This window comes from Neolamprologus brichardi, chromosome 1 (genome assembly GCF_056152115.1).
Source record: "Neolamprologus brichardi isolate AB-2024 chromosome 1, ASM5615211v1, whole genome shotgun sequence".
NCBI classification, from domain to species: Eukaryota; Metazoa; Chordata; class Actinopteri; order Cichliformes; family Cichlidae; genus Neolamprologus; species Neolamprologus brichardi.
The window spans coordinates 11,843,243-11,865,573 of record NC_142104.1 but is presented as its reverse complement, the minus strand read 5'-3'; the positions used below and the strand labels follow the sequence as shown (position 1 = coordinate 11,865,573).

The window sequence follows — 22,331 nt, the reverse complement described above, 5'->3', positions numbered from 1 at the left end:
CTCTCTTCTTTGAAACTGTGACTGTGCTGGTCCTCACAAGAACACAAGTACAGAAGCACATAAACACACCCTGTCCTCCTCCCACCACAGCGGGGCTGGGTAGAATAGAGTCCCTCTCAGCTGGCTATGCAGAAGTGTGAGCTATGAGCTGCTGCTGTATATATGTGTGAGTGCGTGCATATCATAGCCAGCCAGTCGCACACATTCCACTCAGGGAACTCCTCCTACATGCCTTTGAGCTGGTGCTGCACGTGGAGAGAGACGCAGTCCAATACAAAACATGAGGAGGGAGGGAGGGGAGGAGGGGGTCTGTTAGCCAGCTGTAGGCTGAATAAAAGCAGGGTAAAGGAGATGGAGAGGGAGGCTATATTCACAGACAATCTCCTTTTCTTTATGGGCTGAATCAGAACTGTGTGAACAAAGGGAGTAGGAGACCAACAGTGAGATAGAACAAGAGAGAAGAGACAGGAGCAACGGGGTAATGTATGACAAAGGTCAGCATTCAAGGACACCGTCTCTCGTATTTACATGAGGGCTGGTTGCACACACTGGGTATGGTGGGTTCTGGCTGGCTGATTTCCAAGCAAGGTTTGATGTTCCCAGTTGGTCAAAGAGGCTCCTGGTACTACTGGGATCTGGGCTAAAGGTGACACTCAGGAACAAAATGAAGCATGGGCTGATGAATTGGCGTGGGGGGGGGGCAGCGCTTAAGTGAGCAGAGGGAAAAAACAGCCTCTGAGGAATGGTTTGCTAACCCCCAAAAGCAGACACACACACACACACACACACACACACACACACACACACACACACACACACACACACACACACACACACACACACACACACACACACACACACACACACACACACACACACACACACACACACAGCTCCCAATTCATATGTGCACAGTGGGTGTCAGATTACTTCGCTCTAGGGAAAGCCAGACTTGGGAACACATACACCCCTAAAGCACATATTGCAAAGACACACATGAATGCTAACAAACAAGGACAACATGACAACCAAAATGCACACAAAGGACCAGTGGTGGAGGCTCTGGTTAAGGGGCCCAGGCTCTGTATGTGTAGATGAGAGCTGTCATTCATTAAAGGACTGCGCCTGAATAGAGCATTCCTATGAAGCCTACACACACACACGCACAGAAAGAGACACAACTTGAATCAAAGTTAGGAGGTAATCAAGATACAGAATAAGACAAAAGAGGCTAAGGCGAAGAAAACCTTTGGACAGATGAAGTGTTCAAAAAGAATCACATTTGTGTCCGATTTCTGCTACTTCAAATGATTAAAAGCAGAACAAAAGTCAGAGTAAGGCATTTTTCTCATCTTGCTGGTACAGAGACTGATCCTTCTACATGGGAAAAACTCTCATCCAGAAAGCTCAACTCAATGACTGATGGAAGTAATGCAGTATCTTATTTTCAACCCTCTCCTGTTTCTGGAGAAACAGGTTGGTATATTTTCCTTTCTCACATGTAGCATGTGGCAGGAAAAGGTCCTGCTCTCTGTACCGTGAATGTTTTAAAGGCATTCACACTACAGAAAATACACTGTGTGTTTTAAGGGACCAGCATCATTGGGTGGTGACCTGAGACCAAGTTTTCCAGACTTAAGTCTACATGTTGTAGCTGTGTACTGTCAACAATGGGCAGTGTCAAAATTATGTGAAACAGCAGGTCTGTAGTCTACTTCTGCTTGTGATGCGCTGTTGTTGGTCCTTTAGCTTAGCCCCTGCTGTGGAGAAGACCAAATTAGATCTTCATAGACAAATAATGTATTTGAAGTGAAAACAAGTGTAAAAAAAACAAAAACAAAACAAAACCCCCAAACAATGAAAACTGTACAGTGCAGCCTCTTTCAGTGCTTTTCAGATCTACCTTCTTCGTGTTTAATGGTTTTATAACTCCTTCCTTTTCTTGGAAAACTCGGCTGTCTTTCCCTTTACTTATCAAACCAACTTTTTAAACTATCAGAAATGCCAGACTATGTGCTGGCTTTTTGCACTACAGCACACAAGCATGTCTGTGTAGGTTGTATACTCGAAATCCTACGCAAAAGACATAAATGTTGCACAATAAATTTTGCTTACAGTGAGGGAGCTGTCTGAGTAGTGTGTGGAAGAGGCTGTGCACATGATACACAAGAGTTGGCAGGTTAAAGACTGGGCAGTGTCTGATCATTGCATTAATCCAAATTCCATTTATAAAATCTGAATAATTAGTTTAACTGAAGAGTATTACTGGTGTGGACAAGGAAGGCAGCAGAGCTCCAACATCTAGTTGACTAGCTCTCACACGCACATGTGACCTTTAGAAACCTGAAAACTTCAGGGCTTTTTTTTTCATATATCGTTTTAAGCTAATAAATATATGTTAAAATTATTTCCTAAAGCTAGAGGCATGTGACAACGTTTTAAATCATACCTACAAATAGTTAATGTCACTTTAAAATTTATGTAACAGTTGTTTACTTGTCATTAAGCCTACAAGTTTAACGTTCAATCCTGCCTTTTCCTTCCCCTCATCTTCCGTTTACCCACTGGACCATGACTGATTAATTCCTGCCTCTCCATCTTTTCAAACAGGCAGTTTTGTCTCTCATTAGCCGATATGTTTGTATGCATACGCTTTAAATTAATGTTTGTCTGAGATACATTATTCCTTTCTTCCTTCAATTTGTTTTTGGGTCATCTACGTGTGTAAATTATGTTCTTCAGTTTACATTGGACCTCTTAAATTGTTTGAAAGAAGTACCATAAGCAACTACTAACAGTGCTTGAGAAATGCAAACAGAAAACAATTGTGTTTAGGTCCAGTGACAGTTCACTGATAAATGCTGCACTAAGCAAACCCAAACAGTAATAAATGTACACATGATGGAAAATGTTATTTTCCGCTTTTCCATGTGCATGTGATCTCTCATCTGTCTCCTGATCATGTGTGATGTGAATTATGTAACAGGTCGGATTAAGATTCGGGCGTCTTATTATTAGACCTATGACCGCCTGCCACCAAGAGCAGCCTGAATCCGCCTACAGATCGCCTGGTTCAGCACACGCACACACGCACACAATCACATACACACCTCTCAGCTGTGTCCATCTCCTCGAGCCAAAAGATCAGTATAGAGTCATGTGGGATGGAAAAAGGCCTCCAGGACAAGAGCATAGGGGTCATTCTCGATAGCCAACATTGTCGTCACAGTAAAGTGCCTTAGCAACCTGTTCAGTGTGCCTTTTTTTTGTTGCATGTGTTGCAACAGATTCTTACACTTGTTTCTGTCTTTATAAATTATATAATATAAATGCATTTAGTCTAGTAGAGCATTTACACTGTGTACCCAGTAGCTGTTTAAAAACAAACAGATGGCATGAAAGAGGGAGAGAAAGACAGAATGTAAGAGACACACATTTAGATAAGATGACCCATTAATCCGCGCACCATGGCCACACAATCACTGCATAGTTGTGCCTCTTTCTCTGCTATCCACACATACAAACATTCAAACACATACACTCACAGCTAATTAGAATGCTGCGTAAGTACCCATATGTCCACCATTCTCATCCTCCTCTGTACGGCCATTACTTTACCCGGTTTGTGTCTCTTCCAGAGTAGCATGGTTAAAACAGACCTGCGATATATAAACACTGTTACAATGGTAGTTTTTTTAAAATAAATTAGGTCAGCATATGCTTTTAACAGTCAATTTCAAATCATTCTCTCAGGCTTTGTTCTGTATGATGTTAATCAGAAGGGCTATCCCTAACATAGTCATCTCAGGTACACAGCTCCACTTTTGAGCACAGAAGCCCCACCCATCCCACTGTTCAAGCCTTCCAACTATGAGGGGCAGCCAATCAGAAGAAAGATGGGTTAAAAGAAGAAGCAAGCGAAACAGTTCGTTGTAGACAGAGGATTAAATAACTAAACTAGATTTGTATTATTTTGATTTGTGAAATATGCAAAGCTCTGTTTTCTTTAACTAATAATTATTTTCATTACTGACCAATGAACATTTTTTTCTAGAATCCATTTTTAATTAAATGCCAGAAAAACAGTTCCCACACCAAAGAGGCATCTTCAAAAATCTGATGCACAGAAGTTTTGTTTACTCTCTCTATTTAGCGTTTGTGTTTTAAAAAAAACTAACTAAAATATTCGCTGCATTATCAAAAGTGAGATGGAGGTAACTGGAGACAAAAGCTGGTGCAAGATCAGTCACAGATCAAAGTTACAGTGGGAATTCAACAATGCAGAGTTCACCTACCTAAAGCTGGTGTACTGATTATCAAGGAAAGAATTTATCTCACTCAAAAAAAGAGGGGGGATAACATACTGCAGGGCAGCAGCCAGAGCTCACAAAGAGAAAGACAGAAGGTCTGTAGAGATACTGAAGGAGACAGATGACTGAAGGGGAAAGCGGAAACCTACACAGTTAGTTCAAAGGGGAGACAGGAAGTCATTTTAACCATGTTTTCAGTTAACTGTCTGTCAAGTGAATTTCATTCAAATGTTTGAACCTTGGAAAAAATTTCTTAAAAATAAAGCAAATTAGGTGACATTTATCTCAGTCGAGTTCCTCTCAAAGAATACTCACAGGGACAGAAAAGAATAAATAAAAGACTCTTATAGATGAGAACAGCACATCAACACATTTCAACACACACCCTATGCACTGTGAGAGTCCAATTTTTACAGTGGGGATTTCCTTAATTTTATTTTAATTAATTAATTTAATTAAGTGAGTGTAACACTTATTTTGCAATATAGGGAAAAAACAAACAAAAAAAACCCCAAACATGATTCAACATTTACATAACAACAAAGATCTATCAGTGGGTGTTCCACTTGCCTTTGTATAAAACATCCACGTCTAATATTAGAATAAACTTAGAAGCAAGAGAAAAAGGAACAGTAAACACACACTTGCTTTGTTTAAGAGCAGCAGTATGCTGTAAACATAATAAATATCTCATAGTAATAATTGATTTTCATCCACACAAGATACTACAGCTCTGACTGCTCTTACAGGCTGAGACAATTTTCTAAAGATGAATATGCAATAAAACTGTGAACAAAGATCTGTACAAGTGGACCCATTTCTGGAGACAAATCAAGGAAACAAAGACACAAGTGGGTATTTGCAACTTACAAAAGTTCAAATGCCCAGTCTTAGTCCTGATGTTTAAAATCTTTTGAGGTTTTAAATTGATAAGTGTAAGACATTTGATTTTTTTGGGTCTGCAGACTTCAGATAACCAGCCAGCCGGGAGGCAGTGCATTAAGGCAATTTCCAGGCAGCTTCAGTGCAGCAGCAGTCTGCTGGGCTCACTGAGGTGTGTCAGCTCAACACACAATGATATCTAACTCCTTCTGAATGGAGCCAAACATAGAAGGTTCAGTCTTTCCTATCGCAAAATTTCTTATTATGATCGGGTACAGCAGTGGATGTCCTTGATTCTTGAACAGTTTGAAGTAAAGGGTTTTTGGGGGGGGGTTTGGCTGCACTTGCACCTCTTAGTCATCACTGCATGAAATATAAATTAAAAATGTGATGCAGTAATGAGCTCACCTTCAATCATGCATGGACTGGACACAGCAGATAGTGCCAAATGCTCAAGGGCTGCAATATAAACGCAGTTGTATTTTTAAGCCAAAGCTTTTCTCAGAAAATCTAAACTTCTATCATGTACAGTATGCATTACTGAAAGGATGATTAAAATAAAACAAAGCATTGGTTTCGTGTCACGTGACTTTTAACTGTGCATCAGTAGAGGAAAAAGAAATAAATAAACACAAATCTAACACTCGTTTCTGTTTCACTCATAAAATACGAGTGAGAATCTACTGTGCTGAATGCCGTTTCATTGAAACGAGAGATTAAAAAAGCAGCATACATCACATCTTCTTTGTCATCTTTGCAAGAGCAATCAACACCAACAACCAAAGGAAGCAGCACCACAACATGTGACATTATGCACTACTGGTGCACAGCATAACCTTCATCTAACAAAGCACCATCATTGCTTCTCAACAAACCCAACAATGCTCAAAAGAAATTACAAAATGCAAATTTTCATTATCTGGACACAACTGTCCTCTGGATTTTGAATGGGTAAAAAAAACCAAGGCTCTCTTTTTAAATCAAGAATTGTGCAGTCCTGATAGAGATATAAAGACACACTCACAGCTGCATTTTTACAAGACAGTTCTTCTATGCTAAATGCCTTTACTGCAGCCCCCAGTGTGATAAATATAGACACAACTTGGTAAGCACTCCTTTTCTGTTTTTTTTTCTCACTCTTATTTCAAAGTGAAGGTTCCCACAACCAACTATTTGATGACTTTGTAATGGTGTCTGCTATGAAAACCCATATTAGAAACTGCTAAAGTAGAGAGTGCCTGAAGTCATGCGCTATTAAAAGATAAGAATAATCATCAGTATTACAAAACTGAGAAAAGTTCTAACAGCCACAAGTTACTTGTTAAAATGCTGACATCCATGCAGTTCTCTGTTCCTTTTGATTTCTACATATTATAGCTGTTATGCTGAGCTAACTCTGTACAAGTATCACAGTACAACTTTGTGGACTATTTCTACAGGGACTCCCATGAAGTCCACCACAAAGCTATGCTTATGCAAGCAGCCTGATGTCCACTGTGCAACTACCTCAAAAAAAATGAAGGCATGCTTTTCAGCCTTAAAGTATACAAATGCACTGGTGGCAAAGCAGGTGGCAGTTTTGAAATGTCAGCAGATCTTGCGAATGCATTTCTACCACTATGGGAATTGTTTGCAAGGCTGTTCCCGCCCCCCTTTTTTTGTTCCATAATTCTGCAGTGTGACTGATTATATTTGGAGACCAGGTGGTTTTTACAGGACCAAATTAATTATATCTATTTTGCTTTACATCTGAGGGATCACGACTATCTGTCCCAAAATCTAATATAAAAAACAAAAAAGAACCAAAACAGATCTTCCACTATTCTTCCCAAACAAGAAGTCACAAAGGAAGTGTCTGTTTTTGTAGTCAGCTCTGACTTTTCAATACATGAGTCATGAAGCTCTCGTGTTAAAAACGTCAATGTTGTCTTAGAGTTAGATGATCTCCACAATGTGATCGACCAACTGTCTCCAAGTAAAGGAATAATTCATGTATGAGTTAGAAAATGAGAACAAAGCACTGAACACAACTGTCACGGCATACAGATGTTCCACTTTAAAGCTTTGTAAGAGATTAAGAGGGACCTACTAGTTTATGCCAAAAGAAAACTGACACAAGCTGAACAGGCAACAAATTGCAAAGGGAGATCCAGAGATCCTCTGTGAACCAGGCCTTTCTGTATTCTCAAACTCCCAAGGATTTGGAAAAACTGCCTTAGGTCTTAATGATGTTTGACCAATATGCAATACTTCCAAACTATAATATATATGAACAACAATGTTGTTTCTCCATTTCACAGCAATAACACAAGTTTCTGCGTGTTAAAAATAACTACATTAGAAAAGTATAGTGAATATCACAGCTAGAAATGAGCTGGGTATCAAGATGTAGGTAAAAAGGAGACCTTTCATATAATATAGGCTGTTTGGACCAGGCACTTATTCCACATGGTGATGTCACTCTTGCACTTTTTAAAAAAAACAGGTTTTCTCCAGTAAACTGTCAAAAAACGCGTCAAAAATCCACAGTACCAACGACTGTTTCTATTCCTCTGCATTAAAGACATTAAATTGGTGAAGTGTTGCGAAACTATGATATATCCTGTAATGCTGATGCTTGAATTTGGTTAAAAAAAATACTTGTGCTGAACAAAAACAGGACTTTGGATTTAAATTACGACACTTGGAGTGCGTGTAAAACAGTTTTGGTTGACCCAAATACTTTGACACTTTGTTGCCAGTCAACACAACACAGTCAAAAAGTACTACCACTAAATCCCAACGAGCCCATAAAACAAAATAATAACCTTCAATTTTAGTTACTGTAGATCAAAAACTTTATCATTTTTTGACTGGGACAGCATATTGGTTTACAGCTTTCATCTAAAATTACCAGTACTCACACTGGGACAGTAACACACAACCACAGGACCGGGTTACAAGTTAAAGCCAAAAAACAAAAACAAAAAAAGTCAAACATCTGGATAGAGCAAACAGTCTTGTATAACTTCACAAGCTGGTCCAAAAAACCACCCCCATGCCATGTACCACATATCACGAGCTAACAAGAAGCTTAGTGTATCACCAAAAACTGTAACATCGTGGGAAATTGTAAGGAAACAACACTTTGATGCACATGGTTTCAGACAACTGAATTAACAACATTTATCAGATACAGATGACAACATTTTTAAAGAGGTTCACCAGTGAAAAATAAGAAGCTTTACTATATCTATTTCTCAACATCTGCCAGTTTTAAAAGTGCTCCCGAACACAGTGCACCTATGTAAGGAATCTAAAAGCTTCAATCTTGCTAAATTTCCTGTGAAAGAAGAACCAGCCATAACCACACAGGCTCTGTAGCAATAAATAACCTCCGCTTTTCTTATTAAAAACAAACAAACAAAAACAACTTCCAACACAAAAGGAAGAAAAACAGATATGGTCTTAGTCATTTTCCTCCTGACTGACTGACCTGGGAATGGAAGAAGACTGTGATCAATGATCATAACTGCTGACCAGGGAAGAAAGGTGGGTGGGACACGTGTTACCAAGGCAACAGGAAAATTGTGTTAAAGATTCCCGTCACGGTGATTGAAGAGTGTCTCTGTGTAGCAATGATCTGCGCCAATATGTGTCTTTGCAAGTGACAGTTAACGCTTCAGCTGTGCTCTGTAAGGGTGCAGTGAGGTGCTCCGGCTCTATGCCACGGCCTTGCTTTGCACATTATGATTTTCTGTTATGACAGTTAAGCTGTTTATGTGATCATGCTCGCTTTGTGAGTGCTGAGCCCTCTCTAGGTCGCTGTGCATGTTATCCTCAGTGTTTATGGTACTCTAATGTGAATTGCTATACAGACAGAGCTTTTACTCTCCATCTCTGCAGTAAAACAGCAGAGGACCGTTGCTTTGCTTAACTTCACTTGTAATAAACAGGGTCAGCTGTGTTTCCATAGCGTTTTAAAACACGAATCACACATCACTGCCAGCTCACCTTTCCTGCTTTTGTCTGCCTTGTGTTACAAGATTACAAAACACTGGAAGTGGTGAAGTCTGCCAAGAAACCGGCATGTTTTTGCCAGCGGCTGTAAATAATGGTAAAGATCTCTCATAAAGAAAGAACTCCAGCTTCAATTTTAAAAACAAAAAAAATCACAGTTGTTTTAGTTTTTTACTAACAGAGTGAGAGACCCTGGTATTTTAAATTTCATCAATAAGCTGGCTGCCAATGTATCTCACCACTAAACCTTGGACTCTGTTGACAACTACTAGTTTTACAAAGACTATATTGGGATTTTCCTCTGCCTTTCTGAAAATGCTCCCACTTTCCTTTAAACTATGGACTCTGTAATGTGTGTGTGTGTGTGTGTGTGTATGTCCCTCTCCCACTAACAACACAAAGGGGCAGATTCACATGAGACATAGCAACAAGTTCTGATTGGCTAAGGGACTTTAGTCCCACTACAGCTGAGGAGAACCCTTCTTTGTGAACTCAGCTTTTATTCTCCAACTGCCAATAGACAAATGACACACAGACACACAAACACATGCACAACCCAGACTGGCACCCCACCTTGTCCTCTCTATCACACCCATTATTGTCAGACATAAAACAAGAGCTGTTGTTTAGTAGCTGAGTAACATACTACTGATGTTACATGATAAACAACCTCTGAGCTCATGGAAAACAAAAAAAAAAAAATCACCATTGTGAAGCTTAACTGGACTCCGAAGGACTAAACAAACAAACCTAATCTGAGCTGAGGTGCAAAAGGTTAACTTCAGGCTTTTTTATTTTATAAAAGAGCTATAAAGAGCTATGCATCTTGTCTAAACTGCTACTATTCGACTTCACTACTTCACATATCCTCATCTCCATGTCCAACTTACAGGTGGATATTTCTCATTTGGCTAATGAGAACAAAACTGTATGTCACTGAGTTCAAAACCAAGAAAACTTCTGTTCATACACACAAATCTGTTCAGCTTTCTTACAGTATTAGGTCAATACTGGATGATGAAAGAACCAGTAACAATGGCAGTTTATTGTGGTTAGGTAACTGCAATTGATGGAGTGTAATGAGTCTGCAGGATTTCACTGAAACTCCACAGTAATTAACGCAGCTTTAACTATACCGACTGGCAAATTCAGCTTCTACAGCCTTTCTGAACTGTAAATCTGCACACTCTTGGCTAGCCAGTGAATACAAATGGGTAAATTCAAATCCTGTACAGATATCCAGGGTTAAAAATGAGATGCAGTATGTTCCCTTCATCTTTGACAACCATAGCAACTGAAGTCCTTAAGTAAGGTACTTAAACCCCTTATTATTCAAATGAGTTGCTTGGCAGCTAACTGTATAAGACTGGTTACACTGGGCAGCTTCCTGGTGTAAATGCAGCAGAATGAACAGCAGTTAAGCAGAATGAAAAGTACAGTAAAATTTCATGAGATTTAAAAAAAAGACAGGCATTTGTGACATTTAGAAATAATAATTTATCACCTCTTCCTGGAGGTCTCCAAATCCTCCCTGATTTCACCTGAAATATCCATAACAGTATCTTTAAAGGTCCGGTGTACGCTTCCACAGTGCCCTTTTTGACCTCAACTCTCTGCAGTATCCTGTTTGACCTTATTTGCACACACTGGAGCTGTGAGGCACAAAGCCTCTGTTATTCAAGCAAGAGTGGTTCTTTTCAACCTCACTGTCTAACTAATATCTGTTATCTAACCTGAACTGGAGTGGAGTAAGTACAGCAATAGTGGACAAGGTGGGCAGTGGTCAAAGTGAGAACTGCTAAGCTCCAGTGGGGCCAACAGTTAAGTAGACCTCTCTAACGTAGCCTTTAAATGTACACTATAGAGACTACTTTTCATCTACTCGGATTCTTATCTTGCATTACTTCCCAAAGACTACAAACACGCAGCCTGATATTATACTAGATGTGCTGGAAAGAAGATGAAAACATTATAATTTTTATGAGAAATTTAAAATACAAAACAAAATCCTGGTCAATTTTACGGTTATATTCACTCCACATAAAACCACTATTAAATTTCAGCAAGCTGAATGCTGGCAGCGACAGGACACTAGGGCAGTGGGACAACCCAGCCTCTCTCTGTAATCAGAGCTACCCTGTCTAACGCAAATGCACAGGCCTTTGACCCCTCCTGTGCTGCTAGTGTCAATTTCTAGAAAGAGGAGTCTGAATTAAGCAACCCGAGCAGTGTAGCTCCAAAGGCCGTGTAAAAAGTGGGCCAGACTGATTTGGTTGGAGACTGGAATTAGCTGCTGTGGACAAAGAATCAAAAGGCTAAAGCTGACACAGTTGCTTTAAACCTTTGCCTTACTCCTAGCAGGGTTATACAAAATGATTAATCTGGTAGGAAAGGGCAAGGTTACAGCTCCTGACAGCAAATTTCAACAGCATTCATTAAAAGCATATACCTATACGAAAAAGAAATATAACCACTAAAGCCTGTCGAGCAAAGGTGAAAAGAACAATAACACAGTTGAGCAGGAAAGAGTGACTGTCAGCTGGTTTGCTGGGAGGATGAAGCAATGTTTGGAGTGATAAGGAATCACCTGACTCATTAGATAGCCTGGTTGTTGGCCTGAAAGAACTGAGATGAGACAATAGAGTTAAGGAGAGGGGGTAGTTGTGATGAGTTTCAAATTAACTCAACCTAACACTGTGGTTAATAAACAATGTGCTTAACGCCTCCACAAAGAGCCCCGAAGGTGTTCTCCAGTAACAGACACCGGGAGTCTGTGTGTTTGTGTATGTGCACCCATTATTTCATTACTCTAAAAGAAGAGGTCACATGAGAGAGAAGAACCCAATTAAATCTACAAAAGAAAGAAAAAAAAGTTGCATCTAATAATTTGATAAGTCAACAGAATCACAGTCACAGAAAACAATGCATTTCTTTTATTTTATTCTTGTATTTTGTGTCTTAATAGTGTCATCTGACATTTCATTTCTGAGTCACCTACTTTGGTCTTTTAGTAATTGACCACAACAGCACACAGTGAGCATGGGAACAGAGAAGCCGGTGAGGTGTGTGGTGTGTGAACTTGATTAAAGTGGTGCTTATGTAAGACTCTTTGCAACCAAAGATATGTGGTGTCTGGTAACAGAAATTAAACCCTTCAAGAGGATTCAACAGCCTTCTGATTCACCCTGGACTGTTGAGGCTATATTAAACATCAACCAGTCGAAAAACAAAACAAAACAAAAATGATGGCAACTGACAGTAGTGGTTTTGATTTTATAAACACTGGTTAGAGAATGGAATATTTATACTGCTATAAGATTTGGATTGGATCTTAGCTGGATCAGGTATTGGTGACGATGTGTTGGGCTGAACTATTCAGTGCTCTGTGTTGTTTTGTGTTTTTAATTTGCAATGTGGCAGCAGGAGCTATCAGGAGAACTAACAGCATAGAAGAAGCTAACAGCAAAGCAGTTTGGAGGGATTTCACTTGTACTTTTGCATTTTTTTTTTTTTACTTACTACTACTACTACTACTACTACTACTACTACTACTACTACTACTACTACTAATTTTCATTTCCACTTGTTATGTTTGGTCTGAGAGAAGTTACATAAAGTAGAGGCAAGAAGGACACTGGATCACTGCAACCCATGCTGGGATTCGATGAAACATTATTTCACTTAAGCTGTTTCCCATTATTTCCACGTTATGTACATGTGTGTTAGAAGCCTAATCAGACTACGTTAATCAATTATGCGAATATCACCCTTTTTTTCTCCACCGCATTTATCATGGACCTGCTGTCATTTATTATTTTACTTACAAATAAACACATTCTCTGAACAAACTTTGAAATCTGGTCATTCCTCACATTTTATTTCATTAAGATAAAACAGCGCTGTTGAGGTTAATCCTGATTTTGCCTTAAAACATATAAAAGATTCCCTGTCTCTTACAATGAGGAAAACAGCTATCAAATGCAATACTGGCATTGGATTGTGAGCAGACACCCAAGCCCCAGGTTTGCACTGTATCACAAATGGGAATTATCTTGATCAGCACATCTTTAAATGAAACACAGTCGAGAAAATGTTTTTATATGCAATGCCTGGAATACGAACAATGTAATTTACACACAGAAGCTTTCATAAAGATAACATTTAGATTTGGACTCATCAGCCACTCTTGACTTTCTGGTCATATCAGAATGAAATGCAAATTTAATTTGCAAAAATGAAAATGCATTTGCTTTATGACACAGTCACTCTGACTGCCAGTCAATAGGATGACTTTTTCCTGAACTCCCTGCATTATTACACAAACAAATATTTGCATAATGACTTCTTTGAGAAGCCTGTAAAGATACACGGTACACTGTCAGGTATTTAGTTCTTGTGTATAAAATACTAAGTCAAGGTAGCCCTAGTTCTGTCAATATGTTTTTTCTCTCGATATTATCAGCAGATAGTGGAGGTGGGGGTGTTAAACGCTGAGGTCTATATGTGATATGATACAGAGGAGTGGAGAGAAAATGGGGAGGAGAGAAAAGGGAGATAGGAGAAGTAAAAGAAAACCAGTGGAGCAAGGAAGTCAGAAAGAAAAGTAATTGCCAGGAGGTTTTCCCTCCTCTCAGACCTGGCAGAAGAGTGATAATCACACATCCCTTAACATACTCTCTCCAAACACCGCTGAGATTAACAAGAAGCTGTCATTTTGGTTTCTCAGTTCCAGAAATAACTCAGAAACCAATGAATGGATACTCTAAATATTTCTAACAAGCATGAGTGCCTTGTATTTTTGTGCTTTTCAAGCTAACAGGGCTCATCCCGCAGAGCTTATAGAGTAACAGCGAGGTTGTTATGTCACATCAGGGATTAAAACTTGAAGTGGAAGGAAGGATGCACCACCCAGATTTGATTTTTCATGGAGATTAAGTTCCTATACATAGAAACATGGTTTGTTTACTGCATTAACGCTGTTTAGCTTGTCTCCATCAATTCAAAAGCTTATACTAAAGGGTAAATTTAGATTTTAGTGAATTCATCTAGTTTTCTTTTCTTTTTTTTTTAAACCCTACAAGTATAAAAGGGAGACAAACTAAACAGATCAGTAATCAGTGACAGACAGAACTAAAAACAAAGAAACTAAATGCACAGAGACAAAGAGACACAGACATCACCACAACACCACCCCCACCAAGAAAAATCACCAGGCCCAGATGGCTCTTCCTGTTCCTGCAGAGCTGGCTGCTGGTTGGCTATGAGGAGCCACAGGGGCGGGAGGATGTGACGAACAAACAAGCAATGACATCACTCACTGGCAGTAGAAATATGACCCATGCTGCTACTTACTGCTTCAGCCAGTCCAGGGCCAATTGTGGACTCTGTATTTTTGATTGTCCAAAAAGTGTGTTAACAGTGCGGGTTAACAAAGTGGCTGGGCTAAGTGTTCCTGCTTTTATGTCTGCGTGAGGATAAAGCTCTTTAAAGTAGTAATCTTAAACATCACGTCTATATATGCACACACAGAATGTACATACAAGGTAAGAGCACACTTGCATTTAAGTCCAGATAAAGGTTTGGTGTTCTTAATAAAATGCTCAAGCATTATGTAAGAGCATTACTGGTCTGGGAGGAGTGGGTGCCCAATCCCATACGACCGCTAGGCTAGGCTACTTACAGTGAAACCTGTCACAACAGCATTGATTTAGGCTGATTACTCCAGGGGCCAGGATAGTAACTCACAGCTGAATGGTATTCGTTGCGAAAGGCAGCTCTAAAGCTGGGTGTACAATGGGCAGTCCAATATCCATGTCCGTTGCAGCTGGGTCAGCAAATGGCTGTTTTGTTGTATTGAAAAGGCAATATGGAAAAGCACTTAGAAGATAAAATTAATTCCAGCTGCAAGACTTTGACAGAAGAAATATCCCCAGGTTAAAAACCAAACAAACAAACAAACAAACAAAAAAAAACAGACAAAGAGAAGAAACATTTCTTAAAATAAAAAAAACAATAAAGTAGTAGAGGGATAATGCATAAATGGCCAGAATTATTATTTTTTACTTTACTATATAAAGTGAGATGACTATTGCTGTGATTCAGTGCTATACAAATAAAACTGAATTTGATTTAATGAAATTAAATGGTTAATCATTTTATTAAACCCTTTGAATTAAAGCCAGACATCTACACTTCTCCACACAATCTCATCATAATTGCTTTATTTCCAATCTATTGTGATGGTGTTTAGAGAAAAAAATTACAGAAACTCTGTCCAAATAACTTTGGACTTCACTGAAGCTAAAACATGTTGAGAACAGAAGCTCGGTAGATAAATGAGTAAATAAATTAAAAAAGACAATGATGGCTCCAACTGTGTGAGAGGAGTAAAACAGAAGAGAGCACCTGTTGTGTCAGCCTCCTGCTGTGGAGGTAAATCACAGCTGAGGAGGATGCAAAGACAGCACGAGACTAGACAGGTGCTATACGGGACAACAGTGCATGTCGCTCGGCGTTATCTAGGTCTCTCATCAGTGAGAGTGTAGACGCTGATCCGCTGGCAAGTGTTGGGGACATCTCGAGGCAGCTGTAATCTGGCTGAACGTATGGCAGAAGGCAGGCAGTGGTGCGAGCCTGGAGGGTGGGGGAAGGTGGACTTGTACTCGACTCCTCTTTCAACTGGAAGCACTGGTGTACAAACACCAAGTAGCATTCTAGAGAGCACAAATGCAGAACTGAGGCTTGCCAGCTGACTAAGTCCGACATGACTAGCTCTGAGATCATCTCAGACTATACTGTTTGAAAAGTGGACAATGAGAGCTGTGGTTGAGGGCATAAGGAAACTTGCTCATTACTCATCTATATGATCCCTAGTCAACATCTAATGCAAATCAGCTTTTATTTGTAATAAGCCTCCACTGATCTAAGAGTAAAAAAGGCAACAGCTGAGCAAAACGGAGGATTTTATACCATAAACAATTCCAGAGTGGTTTTGAATCGTGCTTTCCTCTGCTACACAAAGCAAACTTATGTCTTTTTAAAACCCAGCTTTACCACACTTAAGCAGCAACAGTTTGGAACAATACAAAAAGCCATTTTCCCCCCGACCAGTGTAAATGGATCTGGAGTTTTCCAAAGCTGTTCTTTATGGCACCTGTAAAAGCTGTCAGTTGAGCCACATGGTTCAACGGTACAGCGCTTATTAGGGCCAACAGCAATCTGTTGAATACTGTGCCACACTCACTCTGCTCTCACACCCGCATACACTCACACACATGGTGTCCTGACTCATAGCTCAACTCACAGAAAAACAAGGGGGTCAGATGACTCTGGTTAGGCCCCGGAGCAGAATATAAGTGCTCCTTTTTTATAAATAACAAACACACACTTCACTAAGGCCCCAAAGAGATGCTGCATGAACTTTAAGAAAAGTATTTTTTCTTCTTCTTGGAAGTCCAAATTATCTGGGAGCTGGGCTCTTTGAAGACCAAGACTGATTCTGCTTCTTTCCCCTAAATATCAGTTCTGATAAACTGATACCTGAGAAAGGGTCTGACATTAGTGCTCTTTTGTGGTTTTAAATTTAAAAACATGCACTCCTGTGTGTATGAATCCATTAACCTCATGAAGGGATAAGAAACCGCAAAATTTGGAGCATTTTCCTCCAACTTACATGGGATCTGATAGGTCTGCTCAGCACAAAGACTAGTCTGATATGTTGAATTTGACCATTGTTAGTCCACTAATTCTATCTCAAAAGGGTTAATGGTGAAGCAAGGAGCAAGATGTGGCAGAGTACTTCTTTTTCATCTTATCATTTCCCCAGAAGGTATGACTTTTTCTGCCAAGCTGATCAGGAGGTCAGAGGCAGTACAACTTGAGGCAGTGTGAAATAGATGTGTCTGGACTTGTTCAGTTTTTTCTTTTGGACTTACAAAGCAAGGCACTCCTAGGAACTCTCAGTCTGACCTTGGTGACCTTCAGTAGCCTTAAGGTCTTTCCCCACACATGGGGCCAGATTTACTGACAATCAGCAGCAGTGCAAAGCCCTCTTTTACCAGTAAAAAGCTAGTGTCAGCATTTACTGAATAGGTGCAGTATAAATTTTGTTACTGAAAGGCATGGACATGGTTGATTTTCCTGCTTGCCTTATTGCCCGTGTATTTGTAACAGTTTGACTTTCACAGTGCAAAATTTCGCTAAGAAATGATTTAAATGTACCACACAAATGTTGTTTAATAAGGTTTGTGACACTGTCTTATTTTTTCTCCTGATGTGGCTGTGATAGATGATGCTCAGAGTATTAATTCATTTAGAAATGTTATCAGAATGACTTTGTACTGGCACGAGTGAATGGCTTAATGATGTAAATGTGGTGCCAAAGCTTCCCTGTAGCTTGTCACTGAGTTTCAGGTTTTCAGCCATGCAGAGATGAGTCCTTCGTGAGAACTCCAGAGCTCACACAATGCTTTGTGTGGTTTTTCTCAGCAGTGCACATGCACACACAGCTCTGCGACATCGCAAATGAACTTATTTATGGATTAAAGTGTTTCAGATTAATGTCTGATTCTGCCTCCCAAGGTATTCAAGTTAAAAATAAAAATAAAATCCAGAACAATGCAGGTATTATGCACAGTAACCGAGGTAATGCATAAAACCTATCCTAGCATTCATTATTTTGGACAGTAGATTACTTGCTCCTTCATCAAGTTGACTAATTTGTGCTACTCTCTCTATTGTTAGTAGATCACCTTTAAAGCTAATATGGGCTATATCACTGAACTTTTATTTTTTAGACATTTGATGTGCATTTAAGAAAATAAATCCCAATCCCAATAAGCAGCTTTCCTGATGAAACTCTGAGCCCATGTGACAACAGACCAGGTAAATGTCCAGAGACTATCTCGTGCTGTTTCCTTCATGTGATAAAGGGCAGCTTTGTGGACAGTGACTGTCCTAATTACTCTGACAGTGTCCAGAGTTCAGGTGTGAAAACGCTGCTTGAGTAAACAGCTCCCCTCTTCTCCACTGCAGTCCCTTCTCTGAGAAATGAGGCAAGAAAAAGAAGGCATCTAGCCTATAAGCAATCTGGCATCTCCACCACAAGAACAGCACAGTATGTTCAAAATAACAATAGCACCACGGTATCTGCCAGTCAAACGGTGAGCTACTGCTGTGGTGCAGCTTCTACAGGCACAGGCTTTCATAATTAGAACATGACAGCGATAATCCATGAAGGGTAAAGAACAGACGCACTGTAGAAATGTGTCTTAGGCCAACAGCTCTCAATCTACTGGCCTGCACAAGGCAGGAAGACGCATACAGATTATTTGTAAATCAAATGCACCAGCAGGTTTGTTTTTGGCTGTTTAGTTGACCTAATATGCTGTGCTGCATTATTAGGCTATAATTACACTGTACTATGTCAACCAGTGTGCCCTTTACTCTGGCAAAGCACATCCCACAAATGTTTGGCTCTGTGTTTCTATATAAAGGATCCTACAGGCAAGGAAAGGTAAGGCTGGGATTAAAAGCCTATGCCCTTGTGGGGCACATGTTTACTGTGCGGTGTAAGGGTCCTATTATCAGCATATCGTGCTTAAGTAAGAGCCCACTCAAACCAGTCAGCAGTCTGTCTGCAGTTTCACAACATATGTAAACACAAAGACTATAACTGACTGAAAACAGTCACCCTTCACTGCTTTTAAGTATGGTGCTATTTTGGAATTTCCACAAATTCAAGCAACCACAACTCTGGGTCACAAACAACCACTCAGTCACCAAATGAATCATTTAGTTAGTGAATAATTCAACTAACATAATAAAGGAGCTTACACAAAACCTATTGTTAACAGTCTGAGGGCAGAGATTTAGGCACCGAGTTACCCTTTGCAAATTGATGCAATAGTATAATTAGCATAATCACACTGAAACAAACAAGGATGTCCCCCTCCGTCCCTGTTTTACCTCTTGCTGCAGATACAGTGAGCTGTAAACAGGTTGCAGAGCATAAGGCAGGAGCTTTATTTCCACAACAGGGTGGGTGTCAAGAATATTTTGCAGCAGCCCAGTGCAAGAGACTACCAAAACAAGAACTGCAGGTTATATGCAGATGCTAAAAATGAGGAAATAAAACAGCTGACAGGGTTAACATTGTAAATTAGAGCAACAAATGTGTGTTTTACTGCACACAAACGTACTCATTTACCCAAGTCAGGATCTGTTAATTCAAATAACCAGTGACCAGGCTGACCAGCTGTTACATAATTCTTTGACCTGATTCCTCTCTCGGGGAAATGGGTAGTCAGTCTACTAAACGCCGGAAACGCACAACTTACCCAAACACTGACCACCCCAGGGAGATACATTATAAATATATGTCTGTGTATGCGTGTTTTTCTGGTGGTACACATACCTCGCTCGGGCTTCATGTTGTCCAGTGTCATCAGGTTGCCTTCAGGTGCTCCTGCAGAGATCTTCCCAGTCTTCTTTTTTCCTAACACACCTAGCCTGGACAGCACACACAACGGGCGTCTGCCCCCTTGAACCCCCTCTCTGTGACTGAGAGCTGCTGCGTTACCTAAGCAATAAAATCAGCTGTGAAGCCTGCGTGTTGGTGCCAACTGCCCCCTATCCAACAACAAAGCATTGCTTTGTTAGCATGCTACTGTCTGCTCCCATCCAGTCGCGCTGTATTGTCAAACACAAAGATAACAGATAGCGTGTGCCACTTACAGTGAGCGTAAGGACTGTCAGTCTGCTTGGTAGCGCCTAGCCGTTCTGACTGCAAATAATTTAACTAGCAAGCCGGCTACTCTTGCAGCTAGTCTCAAATTCCACCACCTGAACCGTAGTTAAGTCGTGGTTCATTTCGGTGTCCCCGTTTGTGTAAGGCTGGCTCCTAACTACCAAGACGCGGGGGGTTTGCTAACTCAGCAGTGCTATCCAGAAAGCAAACTCAACCAACTATATAACCCCTACTGTTTCTGTATTGTTAAGCTGGTGCTAGTGACGACGACCTCGCAAACATCCCCAACCCCCTAGTAATGTAGCACAGGTAGCCACGGCTCAGCTGCTAATACCGATGACGGGCGGTCTCGGTATTTTTCTCTGCTAAGACGAGAACATTTTCAGCGTTATCATTCCTCTCGCGAAACGATAACCAGCGATAATCACACGGACATAGTGCACTTTCTGCCCGTCAACAAAGCTCGAATCGTCGCCATCTACTTTGCGTTAGAAACGCCACCTGTACAGACTTCCTTTGTGATCCTCATTAAAACTTTTCAAACCGACAACAAATAGTCCGACTCCGACCGAACGCTTCGGGGACGACGGCGACGTTTCGCACAAGCTTTTTTTCTATTTTTAAGGAGCAACCGTTGTTGTCAGGGCGCTGACACCAGCTGACTACTAAAACTAGAGGACTAGGTCGGTACTGATATTATTCAGGCGAAATGCAGATGAAAGGAACAGTGAGTCCTCCTAGTCGTGATGCTTTACAGTCTGCCTCCCTTCCTCACTTCCCTCCCTGCTGCTTGTCAAAACAGATCAGTGCAGCTCTAGTCACGTGTCCCAACAACAGTGCCTCTCGTCACTTCCCTCTCTACCAGCCTCGCATGAACTCGCAGCCATAGCAACCGCCAACTTAGAAGTGGTACCAAAACTTCTGAGGAAGTCGCGCCATGTGTGGCTAAAAAATGTAGATTTAAAAATAAAACACAAGCCCAGCAGCGTGCCTTTTCACTTCTGAAAGACAAACAGCGATTAAAAAGTCCGAGCGGAGACGAGGACGCACAAGAGATGGGCTTCTCTCCCAATGCTGATTGGTCAGAGGAATTCGGTGCGCGTTCACGTGCGCGCGTGAGGGTTCGTCTTTTTTTTATCGTTGTGGACATTTTGTTCTGGCTTCAACCTAAACAAGGCCAAGATTATTTTTGGAGATGCTGTTATATGTTAGTTGGCTACAAACTGGATGACAGTCATCTAAACTCACTCAGAAGTTTCTGGAAAACAGTAACCCTTGGCACACTACGTATTTTTCCTCCGTAGAAACTCCCCTGCGGTGTTTTTAAACAAAGGCGAGCGTTAATAGAACTTGATTTTTTTTTTGTTGTTTAAATAGCTCGAAATGTTTAAGCTATAGGTTGAGAGTTTCAAGGTTAAAAGCGAAACATTTTATAAGGCATGAATGACACTTGAAGATTCCCCACAGTCAGATGCTGGTAATGAGAGGTGACTTTAGGCATTAAGGCAAGAAATCCAAAGAGTAGGAAAAAATGAAGTAAAAAAACAGTAGGGGAGCCTGGGGGTGATTGTAACACTTACAGCTCGCAGAACATTTGTGCCACGATTCTTACACTTTGGCATAAAATAGCCTTATGTACCCACTGCAAGTAGAAATGTTTGTAACCTGTTCAACTTTCTCAGGCAATTAATTACCTGATGCATAACACAAGGAGTTCTATTGTTCATAGCCTGCCTCACTGCTGGGATATGTAGTAACACAACCTGGGGTAAATTATAACAATTAGAGTAAAAAAAAATCAAAATTGAGACCATATGCATCTTAGTCGTTTTATTGTGCATTGCTTCAGCAGTTTTAAGGTCTTCATCTAGGTCAAAAAGCTCCCACCTCTGACTTTTAAATCTGAGTCAGCTCTTGTCAGAAAATGTGCAGTAGAAGCAGTAACAGAAGAACAATGTAATTGTATTTCCCCCAAGAGTAGTCATGTTTTTCTCACCCACTGTCCTGGCACCCAAAAAAAGTAAAAAAAAATAAAAAAAATAAAAAAAAAAGGACATGGGAAACTGTTTTTCTTTGTCATCATGAGGATAGTTTTAATACTTTTAAAATAGGTGTTAAGACCACCCCACCCATTTCAACCATTGTTTAGCCAGCTGGAGCACCATGGGGGTCTGAAATTAGCATAGATTAAATGCCTCACATTTTACCCAGGACACTGCTCTTTAAAATTACAAGTTGCATTTCAGCAGTGTCAATGGTAATACAAATCCACACTTGATTAAAAAATAAAATAAAATCGTTCTGTATTGAAAATCAGTTAATTTGCTGTAAAATCTGAATGGTTATTCACATGGATTAGCAATTTCACATTCAATGTCAAGGAAGGTGTTATA

General features: G+C 40.3%; 1 protein-coding gene across 1 annotated transcript in view; it reads right to left on the bottom strand.

Moving 5' to 3' along the window:
* Nucleotides 1-21,010, bottom strand: part of atosa (atos homolog A) — a 32,605-nt gene extending 11,595 nt beyond the window's left edge. The window contains exon 1 of the mRNA XM_006779827.2: nt 19,606-21,010. Within this exon, the coding sequence (XP_006779890.1) occupies nt 19,606-19,636 (31 nt within the window). The 5' untranslated portion in view covers nt 19,637-21,010. The remainder of the gene's footprint in view (nt 1-19,605) is intronic.
* Nucleotides 21,011-22,331: the final 1,321 nt, after the last annotated feature.